The 24,008-nt window shown below is 42.3% G+C and overlaps 1 protein-coding gene and 1 long non-coding RNA gene across 3 annotated transcripts in view; one reads left to right on the top strand and one right to left on the bottom strand.

Annotated features, from left to right (window-relative positions):
• Nucleotides 1–2,071: 2,071 nt before the first annotated feature.
• Nucleotides 2,072–8,295, bottom strand: TMED7 (transmembrane p24 trafficking protein 7). The gene is made up of 4 exons (XM_083464708.1): nt 8,163–8,295; nt 7,855–8,071; nt 4,954–5,199; nt 2,072–4,146 (listed from the first exon to the last, which is right to left on the bottom strand). Exons 2-4 carry the CDS (start codon nt 8,041–8,043, stop codon nt 3,910–3,912), a joined length of 672 nt encoding a protein of 223 aa, XP_083320834.1. The 5' UTR covers nt 8,044–8,071; nt 8,163–8,295; the 3' UTR covers nt 2,072–3,909.
• A 162-nt stretch (nt 8,296–8,457) lies between these two features.
• The window catches only part of LOC310688337, a 31,209-nt gene continuing 15,658 nt past the window's right edge, over nt 8,458–24,008 (top strand). The window contains exon 1 of one of the 2 annotated variants that reach the window (XR_014516867.1): nt 8,458–8,666. This is a non-coding gene — a long non-coding RNA (uncharacterized lncRNA). The remainder of the gene's footprint in view (nt 8,667–24,008) is intronic. The other variant, XR_014516868.1, reaches the window with a different exon arrangement.

The raw sequence follows: 24,008 nt of genomic DNA, 5'->3' as shown, positions 1-24,008 counted from the left end.
GTTCTAAAACAGATGCATTGGCTGCCAGTTCATTTTGGGGCACAATTTCAGGTGCTCAGACTGGTGTTTAAAGCCCTAAATGACTTACACTCCAAATACCTATGAGACTGCCTCCTTCTCTACAGACTTCTTGGGTACTAAGATCTTGGTAGCTCTGCCACCCTCATTTCAGTGGTGGCAGCCAGTGACGTAACAGAGTCACTTAGTGACCTAACAGAGACTGGACAAACGTGAGGCCTTCACCTTACCTCGGGAGGCAGCTGCGGGTGCTGCCGGGCTCTCCTTCAGCACTGGGCACTCAGCTCCCAGGCAGGCCTTGCATACAGCAAGCACAAGGCCGGCGGGCGCAGTGCCTGCCTGTCTGCCCAGCCTCCCACTTGTCTATCCATTCCCAACAGCAAGGGCTGACAGACTGGCTGGCTGGGTTCCCTTGCCTGCTTGCTTGCTTGCTTACTCCAAGACCACCTCAGCTCCTGGCAACCAGCACCTCTTGGCCAGCCCGAGAGGCACCATTCACCTGGGGAGCACATTGTAACCAGGGCTGCTGCAACAAAAGGCTGTGCAAGCCTTTGGGAGGCAGAGACACGAGAGGGCATCAGAAGGGAGGGAAGGAAAGAAAGAGGGACAGAGGCCAGTGCTGCCCGTTGCAACCCTGACCATGGTTCAAGGCACCCCAGGGTGCCATGGCACTCTGGTTGAAAACCACTGCCATAGAGGGAAGGACTCTTGGAGCCTTCAGTGAGCTGCCGTGACCAACTGGCTGGACATTTTGAGAATCAAGTTGGCCAACTACAGAGTGACCTTGCCTCTGCTGTTGCTGCAGTTCCAAGTGATGGGTTGCTGCAGTTCCAAGAGATCGGTTTCAGCTTATATGACCTGATGATGGGCTCAGAGTGCTTCTGGCTGTATACCTGATTACATGTCTTGACCTCTTTCCCTTTTTGCTTATATTTGGCAGAGCAGATTTGACTGGTTGGGTCCAGACTAGCCAGCTAAACCAGTTGAGGACAGCTGATGGGTCTCAAATCTTAGGGACTTCTCCTGCATCCAAAAACAGGCTCTGGTCAACTGAGCAGATGAGGCCAATAGTGGGTCCAATGGTTAAGAAAGCAGTTTCTGCACGTGCTTGTAGAGGGAAGTAAGGGGCAGATAGAGTTCATCAACCAAGCAAGGTAGCCCATCTAGGAGAAGAAAAACTCTGATGCTAAACCTCCGCTACACAAATTTGGAGTGGAGTCTCCAATAGGGTTGGATGGTGCCTTGTACACATTTTTCTAGCAACTCCTGCAGCCAAACCGGCACAAAACGTATTGCTGCGCTTTCCTTTCAACCACATCAGCGAGGCTGAAAGGGAGGTGTTATCATCTAGACAAGCCAGGACTTCCATACACACTGGCCAGGCTTGTGCCCCGGGGAGGTCACTTTGGTGCTGCTAATGCAGTGATTTGACTTACCGTAACTCCTGGAGGCGTACTCCGTGGTATCACAAGATGAATGGATGTCAACAAGTGGCTTCAAGATAGGATTTGTTACAGTAATTCAATATGGGGCTCACCTTGAACCTGCTGTGGAAACTGCAGCACAAGTGCTGTTGAATTATTATTAGGTAAGAGCACCTGCAAGTGTATTAGGCAGCAGTCATGTGTAGACTCAGACCACATGCTTACATCAGAGAGCAGGAGATAGCAGACTTATAAATACTGTAGTATTTTTAGATGACTACTATTCAAATTCATCTATCTTGTACATGTTAACAAGGTGGTTGTAAATGGCTGATTTCTGGACCAAGTGGGGCTGAAATGATCTCAGCTGGCCTACTTACAAGGGTATCATACTGTGTTTTCAACAGATATATTTTTGTAAGATTCCACCCAATTTACAGCCAGATCCTGCAAACAGTCTTTGCTTGTTCCACTGTGTGGGTTTCTTACATGTTTCACTAACATGCAGTGGCAACTGTAGCAATTGTTGGATTTCAGCATGAGTCAGCGTTCTATTATGAAAACTGTATTCAGGATGTCTGTCTTCAGAAATAGAGTATTGTAGAGTTTTGATGCAGGAAATAGACAAGTACAGTCAATAAATTTATTTTACTCAAGCTCAAGTGGGAGACAAAACACTGTACACCAAGTTATTTCTGCAGGACTTTAACCAGTACAGCGCTGAGATCTTCCTTGCTACTAATACACAATCAATGTTGTATCTAAAAAGCTACACCCGCACACTATGTGGTAGTGAAGTAGACATTTCAAACAGCTTCAGTAACTAACCAAACTAAGAAGCTTAAAAAACTGGATGTTGAACCACTCAGTGTTAAGATCACATCCACACCTCCCTTTAATACCACATCAGCATTTAAACTCAAGACAATAGTCTTTGTTCTTACAGAGCATTAAAAGACAGGAGATTTTGTCATGTATTTTTCCAAGATTGATATCTTAACATCTACAATGGTAAAGTAGAGGGAGTCAACATTATATAAGAGGGCAATTCGACACAGATAAGATTTTTGTGCTTGTAAAGCTTTTGAGCTTAGTGGTATTCATATGCTTACAAACACTGGGAATCACGTATCTTTATCCTTTCTAACAAACCTTATTCTCCAATAGAAAATATAAATACATGAAAGCAAATTCTGGTGAAATCAATTAGGTTTACTTTCAAATAGATGTGTTGTATGATTGGGGTAATAATGTTACTTATACTTTGATTGCACATTTTACTGTTGTTTCAAGCAACCTTGAACACACAGAGGAGTATGCAAGATGTTCTCTGTTAGGCATACAGAAAGAATACCAGCTATTTGGCAACTAACTCCCATGAACCTCAATGCAGCCCTCTAACTCCAAAGTGGTAGAAGCAAGGACAAGGCGTCACATTACTGTATTACACCCAGAAGAAAGAGTTTTTTAAAACAATATTTAGATTCTTTAATAGGCAAATGTAATAAGCTTTCACAGGTGTCATACAATCATGTCCAGCATTGTGCATATGTTGCTTGATAAGCCACTTATTTTAGGTTACAATTCTCAAACCATTTAGGCCAACGTGGTCCCATGGACTGCCCAAGTAGTAAAGAGATTACAAGACTGGCTTTGAGTCACAATATATTAAACACAGTGCACTTTAGTTTACTCTTCTTGTTTCCAAGTGGTACGGACAGACTATAGATTATTTGTGACACAGCCTGTTCTCTTTCAGATCTTCAAAAAAATGAAGCAGCTCCACAAGCTCAAAGACCCAGCTTCCAGAATTACAAGACAGTCTCCTCATTTGTTTAATTTAAAAAGATAAATTCAAAAAATAACAACCCCCACAGCTTTTTGCATTGTACAGAGAACTGGTTGCCCTGGAATTCTCAGCCTAAAATTTAGTACTGTAAAAGAAGACACACATTCTTCCCCCCGCCCCCCCAATGGTTCTTCAAGAAAATGAGACCAGTTTCCATAGCAAATCACAACAGTGTAGTACAAGGCTCTGAGACAATAGTTAACCACATTTGTTTTTCTTTATATTCCCCCACTTTTCAAACTTGAAAAAAATCTGAATGCCACACATTTTTAATATGGACAATCTTCTAAATCATCATTCAAAGAATTTTCTTGAAAGCACTGTACTCCTACCAAGTAGTCTCAAAGGTTGTTTTTTATTTTTGTTTTAAAAAGCAACCTTAATTTAGATGTCTCAGCACATATCAGCAGGAGAAAACCAATATATCATACATTAAAAGCTATTTTCTCTCACAGCTTTTAGGGAGCATGTGTTCTGCAACTTTAAGAAGGGCAAAGGTACTTAAAAATGTTCCCCATGTTTCATTGCTTTGTAACTAGAAATTATTTGAAGAACAGTATATATACATACATATTTTTACAAACAGTGGGTTTTACAAACTCATGTTCTCAACATGAGTTATGATCCAACACGAGTTGTGGTGGTTCTTTTGTCTGAGAAGAAGCTTTTGAGAAGAAATACCTGCCCAATGCTAACTACAAGAATAATGATGGCTTCTCCTACTGACCAATAAGCCACCCGTGTGTTTAAGTCTTCTGCTCTGCTGCGGCCTTGTGCTTCTCTCAACCGAAAATGAGTCTGGGAATCTATGACAGATTTTAGAGCTTCATGAATCGAAACACATGCCGACTCCATCTAGATACAGAAAGAAAGAGGACTGATGAGTACTCTTTATTGAAAAAGGTATACAGGATGTTGCATTTTCAGATCATTAAGCTTCATTTTATATAACTATTTTTATTAAGATTTTAATTATACATCTCAAAATAAACATTTTACATACTGTTAAATATCCCAACGACTTCCCCCCTTCTCCTTCCATGGTTCATTTTCCTTCTTTCGTTCCTGCATATTTTACTACTGTATAACCATTTTAATCAGTTCTCCATTTTTACATCACTTAAAATTAATTATACTGTTGATTTTATCTTAATGCTGCCAGCGTTTTCAGCTATTAAGCTATCAACTACTGCTTATCTGATTACATATCCACATTTGAATATGTAGGTTTTGATTTTATGTGAAGACAGAAAGCCTTCAGAAATAAAGACATCATATACTTATTTGTATCATATAGGCTGGCTGACTACTTTGTGCACAGTAAATATTTCTTGAGTAGCACTAGGGTATGTTGATATTGTGCAGCAATTTCTTTCCTACCCCAGTGGTCCAACTCCTCACCCTCTTGCTGGGACAAAAAACAGCAACTATTTAGTAGTGGAGCAGTTGAATAACTAAGGCTGCAGAATCCTAAAACTACTTACCTGGAAATAAGCGCCATTAAATTCAAAAGGACTTACTTTTGAATAGCTTTGGCTTAGGAATGCATGGTAAAGCTATGACAAATGCCCAAGTCTTCCAAAGGCAGCAAAACTCAAAATTCTAATTGGTGGTATGAGAATTAAAGTCTAAATTTATATTTATACTCAGTTGCGTAACTACCTGAGTAAGTGCAGTAACTCTGTTTTCGCTAGGAAACAGAGGCGGATCATCTCCAATCTGGAAGTCGAAGTACACTGTTTTGTGTGTAAAGGTAGAAAACTCGTTGCTGAAACAAAACTTGTACGTCCCATTTCTGGATGCGGTAAAGGTGAAGCTATCGTATTGTTTCTTCATCTCTTTGTATAGCACAACGCCGTCTGGATCTTCTAAGCGGCAGTCAACATCATAGTGCCCTCCAGTGATCACCTATGGAACAAAGAAAACTATAGTGATCACCTACGGAACAAACAAAGAATAGTCAGCCATATCACCCTTCCTAGCAAAATATCCTTCCATAAGAAAGGGGGAAACCCATAGCATCAGGTACAATTATTAAAGGCAGTTCAGCTCCAGCATGAGAAGAGTATTAAGCTATAAAGAGAGCCAAGAAAAGGGACCACTTATAACACTAATTCCCCACATTAGCTATGCGTGGAAGACACCAGTGAGATGGTACCTATTTTACTGCTTTAACACTATTCTCCTAAACCTTCTTTATTTGAAACATTCTCTCAGTAAAGTCAATTCGATATATGGGAATAACGGTCTAAAATTGCTCAACCCAAACAGCAGTGGGGGGATTTGCAGAAGCACAACACTGTACTACCTTGCTGAGTGGAAGGAATGAGGAAGTAGGTAGCATGGCAATCTAAAGTTGTCAAATAGGTCAGTGTTCTGTGGCTTCACAGAACTGGCGTTGCAGGATTGCATAATAAGGAATGCTCCCTTTGTTTCCATTTAACGATGAGATGATTCACCATTCAGGCTGGGTAAAGAAATGTATTGCTTGACATTTTAGGTCGCACCTGGTGAACATCTTTAACAGAAAACACTATTTGACACACTACCCCTGGGTTTCATTCTCATGGTTCAGATGGAAACACAAATCTGAAACACTAGTGGGGGCGGTGGGGTTAAAGGTTAAGTACTGCTCCCCTAACTACTGATCTCTGCTGTCCACTGCTCCATCTCATTGCCATTTTACAGAGAAGTGGTAGCTGGAGTAATGTAGCAATCTGGCTTTAGGTTTTATATTCCAATGTCTCTGCTTCTTAAAAAAGAAAACAGGAATAGTAATACATGTTGAACTTCCTTGATTCTTTCAAAGTTTCTGCCTTGGCAGCACACAAAGAAATAACTTATGGTAGCAATCTTTCCCATTAGTTTTCAGAAAGTAGTCAAAAGTGTGAAACACACCAGAACGCATACGCTCTTATTGGATTACACCCAACAATTGATGCATTTTACTGGGCCATGTGAGTAACAGTTGGTTGTATATATTTTTCAGTCCTGTAAGTTATACTGCATTCCTTTAACCTAACTCTAACTTATTTAATAAGTTATAAGTTATATTATTCTCTTTTCTATGCACAGCATAGTTCAAGTATTGAAGGACACCAGATCTGATGGTTTGAAAGCCAAAAAAATTGCTACTGTTTACTTTTGAACAGATGCAGCTGCACCAGAGAGATCCAAGGAGTCACTCAAAACTCCAACAGGCAGTTGGCGTTATATGCCCTTTACTCATGCAAGCATTTAAATAAACCTGGACCTGTCTTTTCTCTCAAGAGGACCACAACTTCACTTTGAAACATCTCAACATGTTATCTTAGACAGTATCTGACTATTTCAATTACTTCACCTTTTTTATTTCAATTGCTTAATAGCTACCTTTCAGGGCTGAGCACTCACAAATTAACATACACAGAGAAATAAAACAGAACCTTAGGCACAATATAAAACGGTGAGTGGATACAGACAGACACCCGAGAGATACTGAAACATCACATTTCTCTTAAGGAAAGATATCAGTTAACATTTATATTATCTTCTTTTGAAGGTTAAATGCAAGAACTGAAATAACCAAACCACGGTTAACTGGAAGAGAGTTCCTTAACCACCTGTTGGCATTTACAAGCAGCAGCAGAAAGGGAAGAATTCCCTATTTGTGCCCCGCCCACCCCCCTCCGGCCAGGAACGCAGAATTGTGGAATTGGAAGGGTCCCCAAGGTTCATCTAGTCCACCCCCCTGCAATGCAGGAACCTAAACAAAAAAAGCTGCAAAAAAGAAGACAAGAAGGTGGATCTCCCCGCTCGACGTTGGCTTTTCAGTGTCTGCTTTAGGGGGTAATTTTAAATCACAATATTGCCTGCCTAGGTAAAGGTAAAGGGACCCCTGACCACTAGGTCCAGTCGTGACCGACTCTGGGGTTGCGGCGCTCATCTCGCTTTACTGGCCGAGGGAGCCGGCGTACAGCTTCCGGGTCATGTGGCCAGCATGACTAAGCCACTTCTGGCGAACCAGAGCAGCACACAGAAACGCCGTTTACCTTCGCGCCAGAGTGGTACCTATTTATCTACTTGCACTTTGACGTGCTTTTGAACTGCTAGGTTGGCAGGAGCAGGGACCGCGCAATGGGAGCTCACCCCGTCGCGGGGATTCAAACCACCTACCTTCTGATTGGCAAGCCCTATGCTCTGTGGTTTAACCCACAGCGCCACCCACACCTGCCTCTAATTACACCACAGCACTTACAGTGGTACCTCAGGTTACATACGCTTCAGGTTACAGGCGCTTCAGGTTACAGACTCCGCTAACCCAGAAATAGTACCTCGGGTTAAGAACTTTGCTTCAGGATGAGAACAGAAATCGTGCTCTGGCGGACCGGCGGCAGCAGCAGGCCCCATTAGCTAAAGTGGTGCTTCAGGTTAAGAACAGTCTCAGTTTAAGAACGGACCTCCGGAACGAATTAAGTACTTAACCTGAGGTACTACTGTATTCTAGCATAACCCAAAGGCAGGCAACTAAAAGACAGCTCTCACGAGAGACAAGGGCCTGTCTGGCGTGCGAGGCGCCCTTACCTGGAACTCCAGGGTACATTTGGTGCCCTGCACGATCTCCTCATAGAAGCACTGCTTGGCGTTATCTGGCAACTCGAAGGTGATCTCCGAGGCGCGGACAGACCAGCCCAGGTTGAGCAGCAGCAGCAGCAGCGCCGCAGCCGGCAACCTGAGGGAGGCTCCGGGGCCCTGCCAGCTCCTCAGCAACATCTCTCGGCCGCAAGCGCTGAAGGGTGAACTGAAAAGCGAGAAGCGAGAAAGGAAAGTGAGATCAAAGCGTCGGCTTCGCCCGAGGCCTAGCGAAGGTGGGCGTCGCACCCCAACCTCACCTGCGAAGGGAGCCGGATGTAAGCCGGTTCCCACCTGCGGCGTGGCCGAAGAAAAAAAAAAGGAGAGGAACGAAGCGGAGACGACGACCCGGAAGTGACCTGGCTCCGGCAGCGGAAACTTCCGGGTGAGTTGTCAATTGTAGACGTGGTGTTCTTTGAAGGGAGAAGGCGGAGGGGGCGGGGAGTGGTCGGGGGCGGGGACTAGGCAAAAGAGGCGGGCGGGGCTTGAGGGAGCTAGGAGAGCTAGGACGAGTCCACGCCAGCCGCGAGACGTTCTTATTGGCGCTTTCCAAGCGAGGCGCTGACTGGATGTTGCCGGGTGACGGCCGATAGGGCGGGTGAGGGAGTTTTCTGGGAAGCGGGAAAGAGGCGGCGGCGGCCTGTACTCAGTTGAGGTGGAGAAAGAGGCGCCGAAGGGCGGCGTGTGGAAGTCGCGCCCCTCACCCTGGATGTGTGTAAACGCTTTTTTCTTCGCTGGCAGATACGCCTAAGCACATATAATCAGTGAGTAAGTCCCATTGAACTCACTGGCTGTTTGTTGACTTATGTATGTACTTAAAATAATTTTATTTTACCTCAGCGTTCATTCGTTTTCTGCATTTATACCCCACCTTTTTCTCCAAGGAGTTCACGGTGACACACATGGTTCATTTTTTTTTTAAGTATATGCTGACATTCAAAAGATTTCTGTCCACACAGTGACTTACAATCAATGTTTTTTATATAAAACTATTTATTTTTTCTTAAAAAAAACCATTGCACTAATGATAATAGCAATGAAAAATTAAATCCTTTAAACTAAGTTCAGTTAGCCAACCCTTTTAATAAAATAGGGTCACTACCCCTCACTATTCAAATCGCTGGTGTGAAGATAAAACACTAGATAAAAAAATAATTTCCCCCGTTCTAAAAAAAACAAAACCCAACCCCGAAGGTTTTTATTAAATTGCAATTGCTGACATAAGTGTCCTTGACGAAGATGAAAAGTGATACTCTTATTTCCTCTGAATACCCAAGGGACTAATTTTGAAGTTGCTGCCACCTCTTGGGAAAAAGCCACAGTGTTTATAAGCTTCCTGTCTAGTTCTATAACGCTCTCTGATTTCTGAAGCATTGAGAACAAATCAGCAGACCTTAAAACCACTTGAGGAAACTCTTGATTCAAAAGCTTACTGCATTGTTACTCTGCTGCTCATGATTTAATAATACGAGGAGCACAGACTGCTTGTTGCTTGGTTAGGTTATCCAGACATTTTTTCTGCTAATCATCTCTCTTAAAGAATAAGCAGATGATCCATTTTTTTATCTACAAATGGTAAGAATTTAGTGTGATGAAGTAACTCACTTGGTTAACCTGCAAGTATAGTTACTTTCCAGTTAAAAAACCATACCACTGGGCTTTGCCAATTAATTTAAATCACCTGGGAGGCAGGAAAACCTTTACTGAATAAAGCAGTCTTTTACTCTACAGTGGTGCCCCGCAAGACGAATGCCTCGCAAGACGAAAAACTCGCTAGACGAAAGAGTTTTCCATTTTTTGAGTCGTTCCGCAAGACGAATTTCCCTGTGAGCTTGCTTCGCAAGACGAAACGTCTTGCGAGTTTGTTTCCTTTTTCTTAAAGCCGCTAAGCCGTTAATAGCCGTTAAGCCGCTAATAGCCGTGCTTTGCAAGACGAAAAAACCACAAGACGAAGAGACTCGCGGCCTGAGCGGGGGGGTGGGGTGAAATTCCACCAGGATGGCCACAATATTCTACGTGTGCTCAGTTTGGTACAGAAGGAGGGAAACACAAAACATAAAAAAGTGGTATGAAATAGCAGGCAGTGCCCCAGCAACCCTCAATGGACTGTGAATGCTCAACAATCAGGAGATGTACTGCCGACAAAAGAGTCCACAACAAGGACATGCCCCCAGCATTGTTGCATGTACAGTGATGCCAGAGCACTCTCAAGTCATCACTCCCAGGCACACAGCCAGCAGTGCCCATAGTATAGCAAGTCTCCAGCTATCTCTGTGGGTAGAGGTTTGAATCCTTTATGCTCCTCACAAGAGCTATCTGGAAGGAAGGCGAGGCCATGTAATACAACTTACACATAAGCTCCCTGGGCAGAGTACCTGCAAAGTGTATATAAATCACCCCTAGGATTCTGATCCCACCCAGGGAGGGAAAGACGGGGGGGGGGGGGGTCACACCGCCAAAGGGAAAGGGCCAGATGAAGAATCAACAATGAGAAATACAGATATGCACAGAGTTGAGAAGCAGGAGATGGGAATTCAGGGCCCGCCAGGGGAAAAGGGGGAAGTGTGCCTGCTCCCTCTTGCTCCCAGCCCAAAAACTACTCAAAGATGCCATGATCACGTTAAGGAGCCCTGGCCGGGTGGAACACCTTACATTTTGCATGCAGAGGATCTCTGGTTTAAATCCAGCATACAACTCCGGGAAGCCTTCATGGACCAATAGCCTGACTCTTGCAAGGCCCAGTCCTTTTGACTGTCTCTCTCCTGGTGGTATATAATAATAATAATAATAATTTATTATTTGTACCCCGCCCATCTGGCTGGGTTTCCCCAGCCACTCTGGGCGGCTTCCACAGAAACCAAAAACATTAAAATATCATACATTAAAAGCTTCCCTGAATAGGGCCGCCTTAAGATGTTTTCTGAATGTCAGGTAGTTGTCCATCACCTTGACATCCGATGGGAGGGCATTCCACAGGGCGGGCGCCACCACCGAAAAGGCCCTCTGCCTGGTTCCCTGTAGCTTCGCTTCTCGCAATGAGGGAACCGCCAGAAGGCCCTCGGCGCTGGACCTCAGTGTCCGGGCAGAACGATGGGGGTGGAGACGCTCCTTCAGGTATACTGGGCCGAAGCCGTTTAGGGTGGTAACTTGCATAACCAACCTTCTCCCTCATCTGTTTTGCACAATAAGCCAACCTTGCCAGGCAGCATCTCAATAATTTTCATTAACATTTCTCCACCGCTTCCTCCTTCCCTCCTTCCGTTTCACTTCCTCAAACACCCTGGCAACATCACACTCCAGGGTACTTGAGAGAGCAGACAATGGAGTGTTCCACTGGTGTATCTGTCATGGTGACAAAATATCTCATGTTCTGTCAGTGTAGTGGGGCGCCTGCCAAATCCTACGGCCCCATAGCCAACAGTTGTTGAGTATAGAGTATTTCATAGAATTATAGAATTGCAGAGTTGGAAGGGACCACAAGGGTCATCTAGTCTTTCCCTGAATCATTGATTTAATCAGCTTTCCAGTTTTTAATTTTTTAAAAATTTCTATAAGAATTGCAAATCACAAAGTTCAGTAAAAGTCCTACCCTGCTAATTCAATAAAAAATATGTGAGGGAGGGAGGGGGGTTGTTGGTTTGTGTTAGTTTTTATTTTATTATGTGTTTTGTATTCTCATTTTGTATTTTTATGTTGTGAGGTGCCTTGTGATGAAGGGAGGTACACATATTTAGCAAACAAACAAACAAACAAACAAACAATAAAAGACTGAAAATAATGCTCTTAACTCTCCAGGCCTATACTATTTCCAGTAGGGAATATATGGGGGGGTGCTTTATGGGGGGTGCTTTAAATGTATGGTTTGTATGTAACCAAAGTCTCAGTGCAATAGACATACATGTCTATTTAGACTTAAGTTCCATTTATTTCATTGAGACTTTTTCCCAGGCAAATGAGTACTGGACTGCAGTCTCAGGTACACAAATAAGGTTTTCCAAAAGTTGCTGACCTTTGTAAAATAAGCCACCATCTTGGAGTCACTTAACAAGGTGGTCAGAAAAAGCACACATGAAATATTGAAAAGTAAACTTCTCAGTTGAAGCCATAATTTCTGTAATTCACTAGAGGGAGCTGTTGAATCAGAATACATTTCCTAACCTCCTGTTAGGAAATTAATAAGTTCAGAAGGTTAATTCGTTCAGAAGGTCCGTTCTTAAGCTGAAACTGCTCATAATGACGCCTGCTGCTGCTGCGCTGCCGGCACGCGATTTCTGCTCGCATCCTGGGCAAATTTCGCAACCGGAAGCATCTACTTCGGGGTTAGCGGAGCTCATAACCCAAAGCGTTTGCAAGGAGGACAGTATGTAACACGAGGTTCCACTGTAGTTTTCCAAAGTCTAGTTCCTTATAAATATTGAAAATAAAACATATGCTTTTAAAATTCTGGTTATACTCAAATAATGTTTTTGTGAGCTAAGGTGGGATAATATGCTAGTAAGAACATCCCTCAGAAAATAGACAGAGCACCACAGGAAGGTGTAAAATTCCAGGGAATAAAAAAGTTATTCCTATCAGGTAGCTATGTCACAGGTAATTATGATGGTATAAAACATTTTGGCAGCCCCAACCACCAAGAAGGTATTGTTAGCACAATAAGGGACATTTACGTATTGGACAAATACTCCTTTGTTGCACTTGCATAATCTACAGATTTTGAAGATTTGTATCCATGTTCCTCAAATCAGTGGAAGTAGATCTAGTGGAAGAAGGCATACTACAACCTGTCGAGTTCCTTTTAAAAATTATTCTGTCTACTTTGGTGATAAAAAGCAAGAAAAGCTATAGGTTTTTTTTTCTTTTCAAGCTCTGGAGGCGGGGAGGGGGGGAAGCCTGGTTGTAGCAGACGCTGGCTACGTAAGCACTGATTTGTGACAATAATATGTGTTCATTTGTATGAATAACCTTGTTGAGTCACTTGAGGAAGTTTTTGTATACACACTTCAAGAGGAATTTAGTGATCTAGAATTAAGACTCAGATACATTCCATTCTGGAAATAAACAGAGTAGGATGGTATTTTGTTTTTGATGTTCCCTGAGCTTGAAATGAATGAACAGCCTGCATGATCATACACAAGTGTGGACTAGAACTGTTTGTTCCCTGTAATGAGAAATATTGTGTGGATGTTAGTAGGGGACTTAGCTCCAAAGAAGTTTTTGTAATTAATTTTCTATATTTGATTGCCTTTTGTTGAATCTGTTTGGATTAATGTTTACAATTGGGTATCTTGTAATGGATACAATTGGGTATCTTGAATAGCCTTCTATCTTTTTTTCAAGCTAGTATGAGTGTGATTGCTGTCTGTTGCATCTTTTCAAAGCATTCTGACAATTGCCATAGTCCTTAGAAAGGAGGAAGTTTTAAGGGAATTACCTGGATTTTAAATTCTGGTAAGCTAATGACTGTCTCTATATTTGAGGCCTAAAACCCTACTGGAAACAGCCTGTGCTTGGACATACCATATTTTTTGCCCTATAGGGTGCACTGGCCCACACCTAGTTTGGGGGAGGGGAATAAAGAAGAAAAAAATTATTTCCCCCCCCCCCCAGGCGTGGGGCTGGAATCCGCAGGGCTGGCTGCTATTTCGCCCCCCAGGCGCGGGCTTCGGGCAGATATCCGCAAGCCTGGGGAGACCGGCAGGAGTTCCCTGAGGGAGGGGGTTCCCTAGGGAGGGAGTTCCCTAGGGAGGAACCGGCGGGAGTTCCCTAGGGAGGGAGTTCCCTCCCTAGGCTTGCGGATAGCTTCCTGAAGCCTGGAGAGCGAGAGGGGTCGGAACTCCCGCCGGTCTCCCCAGGCTTGCGGATATATGCCCGAAGCCCGGGGCGCGCTCTGCTGCGCTCCCCAGGTTTCGGGCTGCAGGCTGCTGTCCGCAAGCCTTGGGAGCCCGGCGGGAACTCCCGCAGGCTCCCAAGGCTTGCGGATAGCTTCCTGAAGCCTGGAGAGCGAGAGGGGTCGGTACGCACCGACCCCTCTCACTCTCCAGGCTTCAGCGAAAGCCTGCATTCGCTCCATAGGACGCACACACATTTCCCCTTCATTTTTGGAGGGGGAAAAGTGTGTCCTATAGGGCGAAAAATACGGTAGTTTGAATGTGCCATTTCCTTTGAGCATTAGTCTTTCACTCACAAGAAGACAATCCCTTCCTCTTTTTGAATTCTGTTGGATAAGTAACGATAACAGGTATGGAAAGACTTCAGCATGTTGAATATTCCATCAGCCTGGCTTTTCAGCTTGCCAGAAGGAATGAACTCCACTCTGCTTCTCCTCTGTTAGAGGAATTTTAAGGTCTTATTTATATAAAATAAATGTTCATTACTGTACAAGGCAAACACATAAACAAACAAACAAACAAACAAACAAACAAACAAACCACATGTCTGGAAACAGTACAGGAAAACAGTCCTAAAGCCATTTTGAATCTTTAAGTCACCTCAAATATTTCTCTGCAAGGAGGAAGGAAATGGAAAAGCCTCCACATTGTCTCATTGTTCACAAACCCTGTCTTAAGGGTGTCTCTGTGTGAATAGGGTGAGCCTGTGACCTGGATTCAGGAATTAAGTACCGGTAGTTATCATCACAATTTGTTGATGTTTGTTGTTGTTTAGTCATTTAGTCATGTCCAACTCTTCGTGACCCCATGGACCAGAGCATGCCAGGTACTCCTGTCTTCCACCGCCTCCTGCAGTTTGGTAAAACTCAGTTTGGTTGGTAACTTCGAGAACACTGTCCAACCATCTCATCCTCCATTGTCCCCTTCTCCTTGGGCCCTCAATCTTTCCCAGCATCAGGGTCTTTTTGAGGAGTCTTCTCTTCTCATGAGGTGGCCAAAGTATTGGAGCTTCAGCTTCAGGATCTGTCCTTCCAGTGAGCACTCAGGGCTGATTTCCTTCAGAATGAATAGGTTTGATCTTCTTGCAGTCCATGGGACTCTTAAGAGTCTCCTCCAGCACCATAACTCAAAAGCATCAATTCTACGACTATCAGCCTTCTTTATGGTCCAGCTCTCACTTCCATACCTCAGAGAGACATTCAGTGAAACAAAATATGTACTATTTTCTGAAGTATGCGACGATCTCCTAGCCAGACAAACATCAGAGCTCAGGCAATGTGAGAACTTGCATGGCTACTCTTATGTTTTATGCTTTTTGTTGTTGAACTTTTCTGGCTTTTTCTTTCAAATACCATGTAAACTCAAATTTTCTTAAATACGGGCTGATTTATTTTTTATTATTAAAAGTATGTGCCTGCAGTCTTTCCACTCACCTTCTTGTGCTTCTGCTCTGTTAATGCACAATGAAGAGGTTTGAACCTACCCCAAAATATGGAGGGGAGGGATTGCGTGTAAAAGGATACTTAGTAAGGCATTATAGAAATTCTAGACGGTGAAAGCTGATATATTTTGGGAGTCCTCCTGCCCTCATTCTATTGCTAATCTGTCACGTTAAGATTTAGGTTATTATTCTAAACTGATTATTCTAAAACCTTTGTTTAAGATAGTTTTCAAAACAACCCAAACTGGTTTAGTTTATATTCCCTCCTCTTCAAGTGTTGTGATCATGTGTATAAGATGGTTTTTACTATTTTTCTATATGAATCAATGAGTCAATTAATTTACTTTTTTTCATTCATCACTTCGTTGTAAACAAAACCTGCCCTTTTTCCCTTATGGGGTATCCAAGAGCCCGTATAGAGTCCTTAAGTGGGTTCCCTATTGGTAGGAGAAAATAACAGAGGCCAACCAGAGAATATTGAGAAGCAAAGCAGCTAGTAAGCCTGATCTTAATTAAAACAATTGCAACAGGGTGCTCCCCCCACATGCAGGAGAGAGGAGGAGGACCCAGAACAAAGGTGTGCCAGCTCTTATATAGACTTTTGAAATTGCCCACCCTCAAACTCAAGACCACCCCAATACATCATACATACAGAAAGAGGTGGTCTCCAGCAAAATCCTGTCTGGCAGAAAACCTGTCAACGGTCACGGATTGGATCACCCGGGCAGCCTGGCCATTCTTTTGTAATGATAAATACTTAATTCCTGAGCCAGGTCACAGGCTCACTCTATTCACACCTTAAATGTGACTTTAAGCCAGGATTTGTGAGCATAAAGACAGTGGGGAGGTTTTTTCCATTTCATTTCCTTGCAGAGAAACATTGGTCAATTTGGGAGAGTCAAAATGGTTTCAGGACTGTCTTCCTGTACTGTTTCAGACATGTGGTATATATATATATATATGTATGTGTTTTCCTTGTACATTCAATTTATATATTTGAGACCTTAAATTCTTATAACAACTTTGTGTTATTAATATGTATAGAATTTCAGTTACATGAGTCTAGTATAAGGGATAGATGACTCAAAGTTTCTGATAATAAACCACCTTATCTTATGTTGCTTTGTCTTCTACTAGTCTAGCTCTTGTCTGAGAAACCTCTGTAGATAATTGACCAAACAAACATGACTGGTGATTTTCTATCTTATTTTCTGAATTTCCAGTCTTTTGAGCTTGAACATCTGCAATGTTCAGAGCCACTCTTACAAGGAAAAATTAATCTACCTACATTTTCTGATATGATTTTTAGTTATGAAAACACAGTTTTAAAAAGCCCTAAAGATAATCAAATCCTTGAATGTCTGCCTAAATGCAGAACTTGTGTGTCAATTTTTTAGCTAGGCATGGATAGTTAAGAATTTCAGCTTTGTTTTTCCTCTTTCTGTCAAAAGATGTTTTGTTTCTGCTCTGTATACTTTCCAAGGCACACACAACAGAAGCATACACAAAAGCTCCATTCATGCTGGTGTTTATTTAGCTACTAAGCAATGTCCCCTTTCTATGTAGCTGATGAACCTTGCAGCAGTGTGGCATTGACCCTCAGGAAACCTTGAGAAATTGAAGCCACATTTTTTTATATCTGCATAATCACCTCTCACTTCCAGACAGTAAGAAGCACATACATATTAGCTGGCTTGCTAGCTGCTGCTGAAACACCATTCTACTTGTTCTTTCCTTTTACTACTGTAAGATTCACTCAACCCAATCCAAATTTGTCAGATTTCAATGTGATTCCTAATCCATCAGTTGTTATAAATGGTGAGGGGGGAGAATAATAAAGGACTAATATTTGGCTCATTGTTAAAGTATCCTTTAAATATTAATATATGGAGAGACTTGGCACCAGGACCAGCTCTGTCATTAGGCAGAGTGAGGTAGTCAGCTCAGGCAGCTGATTTAGGGTGCAGAATGCTGAAGCCTGGTTGCTGTGGGAGGCAATGAGAAGGGATATATGACCACCTTAAACCACAACACTCACTGTTGCTGAGCTACTGATTCAGGATTTTGTTATGAGGATGTAAAGTCCTTAGCAACTTGGGACTCAATTCTGATAAGGAGTATCTTCCCAGATTTTAAAAAAGAGGAAAAACTAATTCACATTTAAAGAGCTATATAATAAAAGCTAGAAAAATATGTTTTACTCCAGGAATCTTAAGAAACTCAAAGTAAAAACTGGCCCAGAGTTTGTACTAGTATGTCTGACCACCAGGGATTGCTTAATTTGCAAATGGGTCACTGAAATATTGCCAATTTCACATTGGCAGCAGGATGTTTTTTACTTAGTGGATTTCCTTTGGTAAGGGGAAATTTGGGTTATATATAGGCTGGCATTTTGATACCAAAGGTGGTGTATGGGGACTGCAAAAAATTGTATGTATGGTGGACATTAATCCCACAACGGACACCCATCTGGAAGGGTCACTGCTTTCCATAGCCAGGTCTTTCTGGGTCAACTGCGGGATTTGAGCTGCCCGACTCTTGTGCAAACTGATTTGGGGAGCTGACCGCTGTGCTGTAAGCACAGCTGTTGCTAAGCTTTGTTTGCTATACTTGATCAAATGATTGCCCATATTTGCACTATGAGCTTAGGCACGTATTAACCCCAAGACAGTTACTGTGTCTAGTCACATCTTTTTGTTGGACTGACGCAAAACTTGTGCTTGCATTACTGTATAATCAAGCAGGACCACTCTGTTCTGAAGCCAAAGCTTCCTCTGTCCATCAGGGTAGATGAACATCTGTGCTCTTTAAAAAAAAAATCTAAGGCTTTTTTGTTTTGTTTTTTAAATCTGTTGTGCCCCTAGAAACAACCTGGTTTAAAATTATATCTGATGAGTCTATCCTCAGGCCCTTAAAATTTAATCTATGACCCTTTTATCAAGTAGACTGCTTTCTTAAGCAAAAGAACAAAAACAGGAAAAAAATAATCTTCAGGTATTCTGGCACAAAGATAATGATTATATCCAAATATGCTAAACCACAGAGCCTAGGGCTTGCCAGTCAGAAGGTCGGCGGTTCAAATACCCACGATGGGGTGAGCTCCCATTGCTCGGTCCCTGCTCCTGCCAGCCTAGCAGTTAGTTCAAAAGCACAAAGTGCAAGTAGATAAATAGGTACCACTCCGGCGGGAAAGTAAACGGTGTTTCCATGCACTGCTCTGGTTCGCCAGAAGCAGCTTAGTCATGCTGGCCACAGGACCCGGAAGCTGTACACCGGCTCCCTCGGCCAGTAAAGCAAGATGAGAGCCGCAACCCCAAAGTCGTCCGCAAGTGGACCTAACGATCAGAGGTCCCTTTACCCTTTTATGCAATAATACTACTGCAGGCGTGTCCAACAGGTAGATCGTGATCTACCGGTAGATCACTGGACGTCTGCGGTAGATCACTGGTAGATCATTGGCTCCCCCCAAAGAAGCTGAACAACTGTGATTCCCCTAGAAAAAGCTCAACATTTTACCTCCTCCCTGAAAAAACTCAAGAACTTTGACCTGAACCCCCAAAAAAGGCGGTAGATCACTGCCAGTTTTTAACTCTGTGAGTAGATCAGTCTCTTGGGAGTTGGCCACCCCTGTACTACTCGAAAGCCGCTTCTGCTCATGGCAGGATTGGTTCTGACCTAGAAAAAGAAGAAATTATTTTCCCCCCTCAGGCCCTTCTAATAGCCTACTCCAGCCTGTATATATTTTCCTTATTCTCCTTGTTTCTCATTCTGTAATACTACCCCTAATCATGGTGGTGCTATTTTGAGAAACTTTAGCAGTTTTGTAAGAGTCCATGGAATAACACTATATTCTCCACTTCCACTCACGTTTCTTTGTATCTAAACCATTGCATTAAATGTTTTGGAAATTATTAGTATTTGGGCTCTGTCAACTAAAACAGCACGAACATTCGCTTTCCATATCGTGGAAAAGTATTTTTCTTCCCAGTTTAACTAGCCTTTGCTTCTGAAAAGTTCTGTGTGCTTAGGCTCAGTCCTACATATAGTTACAGGCAGTAAGTTCAACTGACCTGGGAGGGACTTCCTTCCAAGTAAATAGGCATAGGATTGTAGTATTGTGTTATCTCTCTTAAAGGGAGCGATCCTGCTTAGGCTAGACTGCATGTGATGCTACAACATACACAAAGCCTCTTATGTGTAAGTAAAAAAGTAAAGTAAGTAAAAAAATGTGTTTATTCAGGCAAGCAGTGGTAAAGGCTTGGCAGAAGACACACCATTCAGGAGTCATGATTCAGAAGTTCAGGAATTAGGCAGGATGTTCAGGACTGGATGGAAGCAGTGAAGATGTCCCAATGGAGACAGAGCCCATGAAAGTAAATGCAACTTAGAAAATTCATTAAGTGCTCCCCCCTTTGTTTACTAAAAAGATGCAGGGGCCAGTTTTCATTAGGACTGCAGCAAATAGGGAGGTTAATTTAACATTTTCCTCCCCAACAGCAACCCCAGTTAAAATCCGCTCCCTGCTATTAACCTGAGCAGTGGAGAACTCCCACTGACACCTGCCAGGGAAAGGATGACAATGCCAAAGGGCTCTCCCAGACAACCTGTTTATTGAGCATTCACTTTGATTTGCTTGCACAAAGCTTACACAGAGATTAGACTATGTCTAGTCTTTATGGAGCATTTGTTCTGGTTTGTTTGTGGGATGATTATACAACAATCTGCATTCATCCTGATTTCTTTGCAGTGTGCTAATAATCTTTCTATTATTCATTGTTACTACACATTTCAGTGCATTTATAAGTCATTTTCCTAACTGCAAAAAGTTAATTTCTTTTTTAAAGTGAATGTTTAGGGTGACAAAGCAATTTAATCCACTTTAATTGTGTGAACTTAAATTTCCCGTTATGCATTTGACTCATTCCCACAAAATATTGACAACCCCAAAAGTCTTGTGGCACCTAACAGGAACAAATTCAATATGGCATAAGCTTTTGTGGACTAGAGCCCACTTAATGAGATGTGATCTTGCAGCTAATGAAGTAGATTTTAAATTGTGAACATTCACATCACAATAAATTTGTGTATTCTGTAAGGTACCACAAGATACATCATTGGCTTTACTGCAACAAACTAATACAGCTACAGTACCATGAAAACAGCATAATAAAATACATGTAATAAAACACATATAATGCATAAAATATACATGCAAGTATGGCATACCATATATTTCAGGTCACAAGGCTAAACTCCTAGGTTTTCCTGAGTTGGGAAGCTTTTACTGCAAACTTAGCTAAACATAACAGGCTTAGCTACACTAGACATCAGATGTTTTATTTTATCAACGTCACTATGAGTGGTGGTTGGCTCTTGAATTTTCTTTAAATATTTTGCCTTTGGAATTTTGTAAAACTTGCAATATAACATATAATGAATGATGACCCCTACTATCTGGTATACACAGATCCAGAAGCACTGTCTTTCAGGAATTTTCTTGTAACACCCACCTAAGAAGTTGGTTTTGATAGTCTGAAATAGAAGTTTATAAAATAATGCATGGTGTTGAGAAAACAGACAATGATTTTTTTTGGTCCCTCATAATACTAGAGCTTGGAGATATATGAAGTTGAATGTTGGAAAATTCAGGACAAAACAAAGAAAGTCACTCAGGATATAGTTACAGAGGAGGCAGTGATGGCCACTAACTTGGATGGATTTAAAAGAGAATTAAGACAAATTCATGGAGGTTGTGGCTATTAGTGGCTACTAGCCAACTACCACTGGCATGTTACCACAGAGGTTTGACGATAATGGAAAGCAAAAGGTTGAAATAGGTTCCCAACTCCTGTTTAAAGCCTTATATCATGGGTAGGCAAACTAAGGCCCAAGGGCCGGATCCAGCCCAATCCCCTTCTAAATCCAGCCCGCAGACGGTCCGGGAATCAGCGTGTTTTTACATGAGTAGAATGTGTCCTTTTATTTAAAATGCATCTCTGAGTTATTTGTGGAGCCTGCCTGGTGTTTTTACATGAGTAGAGTGTGTGCTTTTATTTAAAATGCATCTCTGGGTTATTTGTGGGGCATAGGAATTCGTTCATCCCCCCCCCCAAAACAATATAGTCCAGCCCCCCACAAGGTCTGAGGGACAGTGGACCGGCCCCCTGCTGAAAAGGTTTGCTGACCCCTGCCTTGGATAGGCTCTGTGAAACATATATCAGAGGCTTCTTCCTTTTCTTCTTTTATGCCCCACTGTAACTCTGAGGATCGACAAAAGTGTCCTCTCTAGTCTAGTTGCAACAAACAGCAGTGTTGAACCTCTTCACATTGTAGGTGGGGGTTCACATCTATTTCACCCAAGGGTTCCCCACACACAGGAATTTAGCATATCAGCAAGAGTGATTCTAGTCCAACCTTCTCCCTGACAGGGTAGCTTTCTATGTCTAGGTTCCCCACCCTCCTGCATAAGGCAATATTCTGTCATGTGAACCTACAACTAGTCTATGGTGGTACAGTCCAGATCTTGGTTTTACTAATTCATTTGAAAATTTACATACCACCTTTTCAATGTATATGCCTTAACCATGGCAGCTTACATCATTTCATTACACACACACAATCTCAAAGCAACACAGTAGTACCTCAGGTTACAAACACTTCAGGTTACAGACTCCGCTAACCCAGAAGTAGGTTAAGAACTTAACCTCAGGATGAGAACATAAATCGCGCGGCCGCGGCAGGAGGCCCCATTAGCTATAGTGGTTCCTCAGGTTAAGAACTGTTTCAGGTTAGGAACAGACCTCTGGAACTAATTAAGTTCGTAACCAGAGGTACCACTGTATAAAAATGCAGAGAAGCTAAGCCGAAAAGAACTAAGTACACCATATAAAAACAAACATAACATTCCAGGCCTCAAAGCCCTTAGAAAGTTTATGACTACTAGCATAACCTTTTAATCTTATAATTGAATAGATGGTGCCTTCTTTTGCCATGTGACAGCAACGAAAGCTGCATTTCTATGCTGATAACTTGAAAAATGACTCCCGTGTGAACGGATCTACCATTAAACATTATAGCAAGATAAGCTTATGGAAAACCAATTCCCATAGCTTGTTTCTACTAGGGACATTGCAGTATTCTACAATAGCAATAGTTACCCTGAAGATAGTCATATGAAGCCTCCAATTTGTTATCACTTGCATCTTTATGCAGAAGTTGAAAAACTGGCTTGGCCCAGGATCTGTTAGTCATTAAAAAACCCAAAAAAAACCTTGGAGGTAAAACTATTATGTAAACTTTGAATAAAGAGTACTCTGTTACTTTCCTTAGTAACTCTTGTTTCCATAATGCCATACAGAACATAACTGAGGGAGTTGAAACCTCTGAGCCCTACTGTGGTTCTGTTTAGTGCATCAGGGCAGGACTATTTCTGGAGATTTTACTGCACTAGATAAGGCAGGAAAGATACAATCCTCCAAGGTCAGTTAACATATTGACTCTGGAAAATTATGGATTCTCTTTGTATAACAGTCTCTATAGTCTCTCACAAACATTGTAGCATGATTCAGCACACCAAGTAGTTACCAACCAGAAACAACCACAAACAGTGAAAGCAAGAGCATAATGTCTTAAGATGCTTGCTCCAGTCATTAGGAGTCAGTGTGATATAGCAGAAGGTCAGTTTAGAACCGAGAAGACTCACGTCCAAATCTTTACTCAGCTACAAAACTGTGACCTTGTGCCAGTCATACCCTCTCAGTCTAACCAACCACATAAGGCTGCTGTGAGGATGAAATGTGAGAGGGAAGAACCATGTATGCCACAATGAGCTCCTTGGAGGATGTGTGAAATATAAATTTAGATTGAAAATTAATAATATATGTATTATTAATAAATGTCCTGCTTGGCCCTGACAGCTGCCAGATCTTTCCAAAATAAGGTCACCTGTATTGCCTGGTCAGTTTGTAGGGTCACACATCCAGAAGGGAATCCTTTATCTTTAGACAGGGAAACTGCAGAGCAAGCCCTTTTACCTCATGATTTGCTGAGGATTTCTCCCAGGTCCCTGCTGACCTAGACTTCTGTGTGTATTTATCTTCGTAAAGCCTCCTGGGTTACATCACGAGCAAGTTAGACCCTAAAGGTTCTTCTCCTGCAAGATCACACTTATACAATTGTATTGCATTTCATAATACATATGTCACAAAGTCACCCCACAATGAACTCCATGCCTCACAGATCTAAAGAGACCAACAGCCAATATTAACTAATACTAGCACAAATCTATTCATTATCATGTTGAAAAGTGCATACATTTATTGTCAGATGAAGGTCGTTTTTAAGCCTCTGATCCTAGCTGTGTGCCATACTATTCCCATGTTATAATAAGAATCCAATATTCATTTCAACCCTAACCGATTGATTGAAAAGATATCATGCTACTTATGCATGCGTGCCCCTTCTCTCAAATTTGGCAGACATTGAGTCTAGAGTTCAAGGCAAGTTATCAGCTCCTGCCCCAAGGCATCAGTGGTAGCTTACACAGTCACTAGCTGTTTGCTGTTCTCCTCCCCACACCCCAGCATCCCTATTGCTTCATGGTTTGTTTCCAAGAGCAAACAGAGTCAAAGCAGCTATACACACACACACACACACACACACACACGCACAGTCAATGTCTCAAACATATTCTGCAAGTTATATAACAGAATAAGCTTTTCCTTAGTGAAAGTTACCTGTGAGCTGGACTTCCTTTGGGTGTCTTTGAATCAAAGCAT

The sequence above is a fragment of the Podarcis liolepis genome (genome assembly GCF_965112155.1).
Source record: "Podarcis liolepis genome assembly, chromosome: 11".
Lineage (NCBI taxonomy): Eukaryota > Metazoa > Chordata > Lepidosauria > Squamata > Lacertidae > Podarcis > Podarcis liolepis.
The sequence above is the reverse complement of the archived record's forward strand: the minus strand, read 5'-3'. Positions and strand labels throughout refer to the sequence as shown.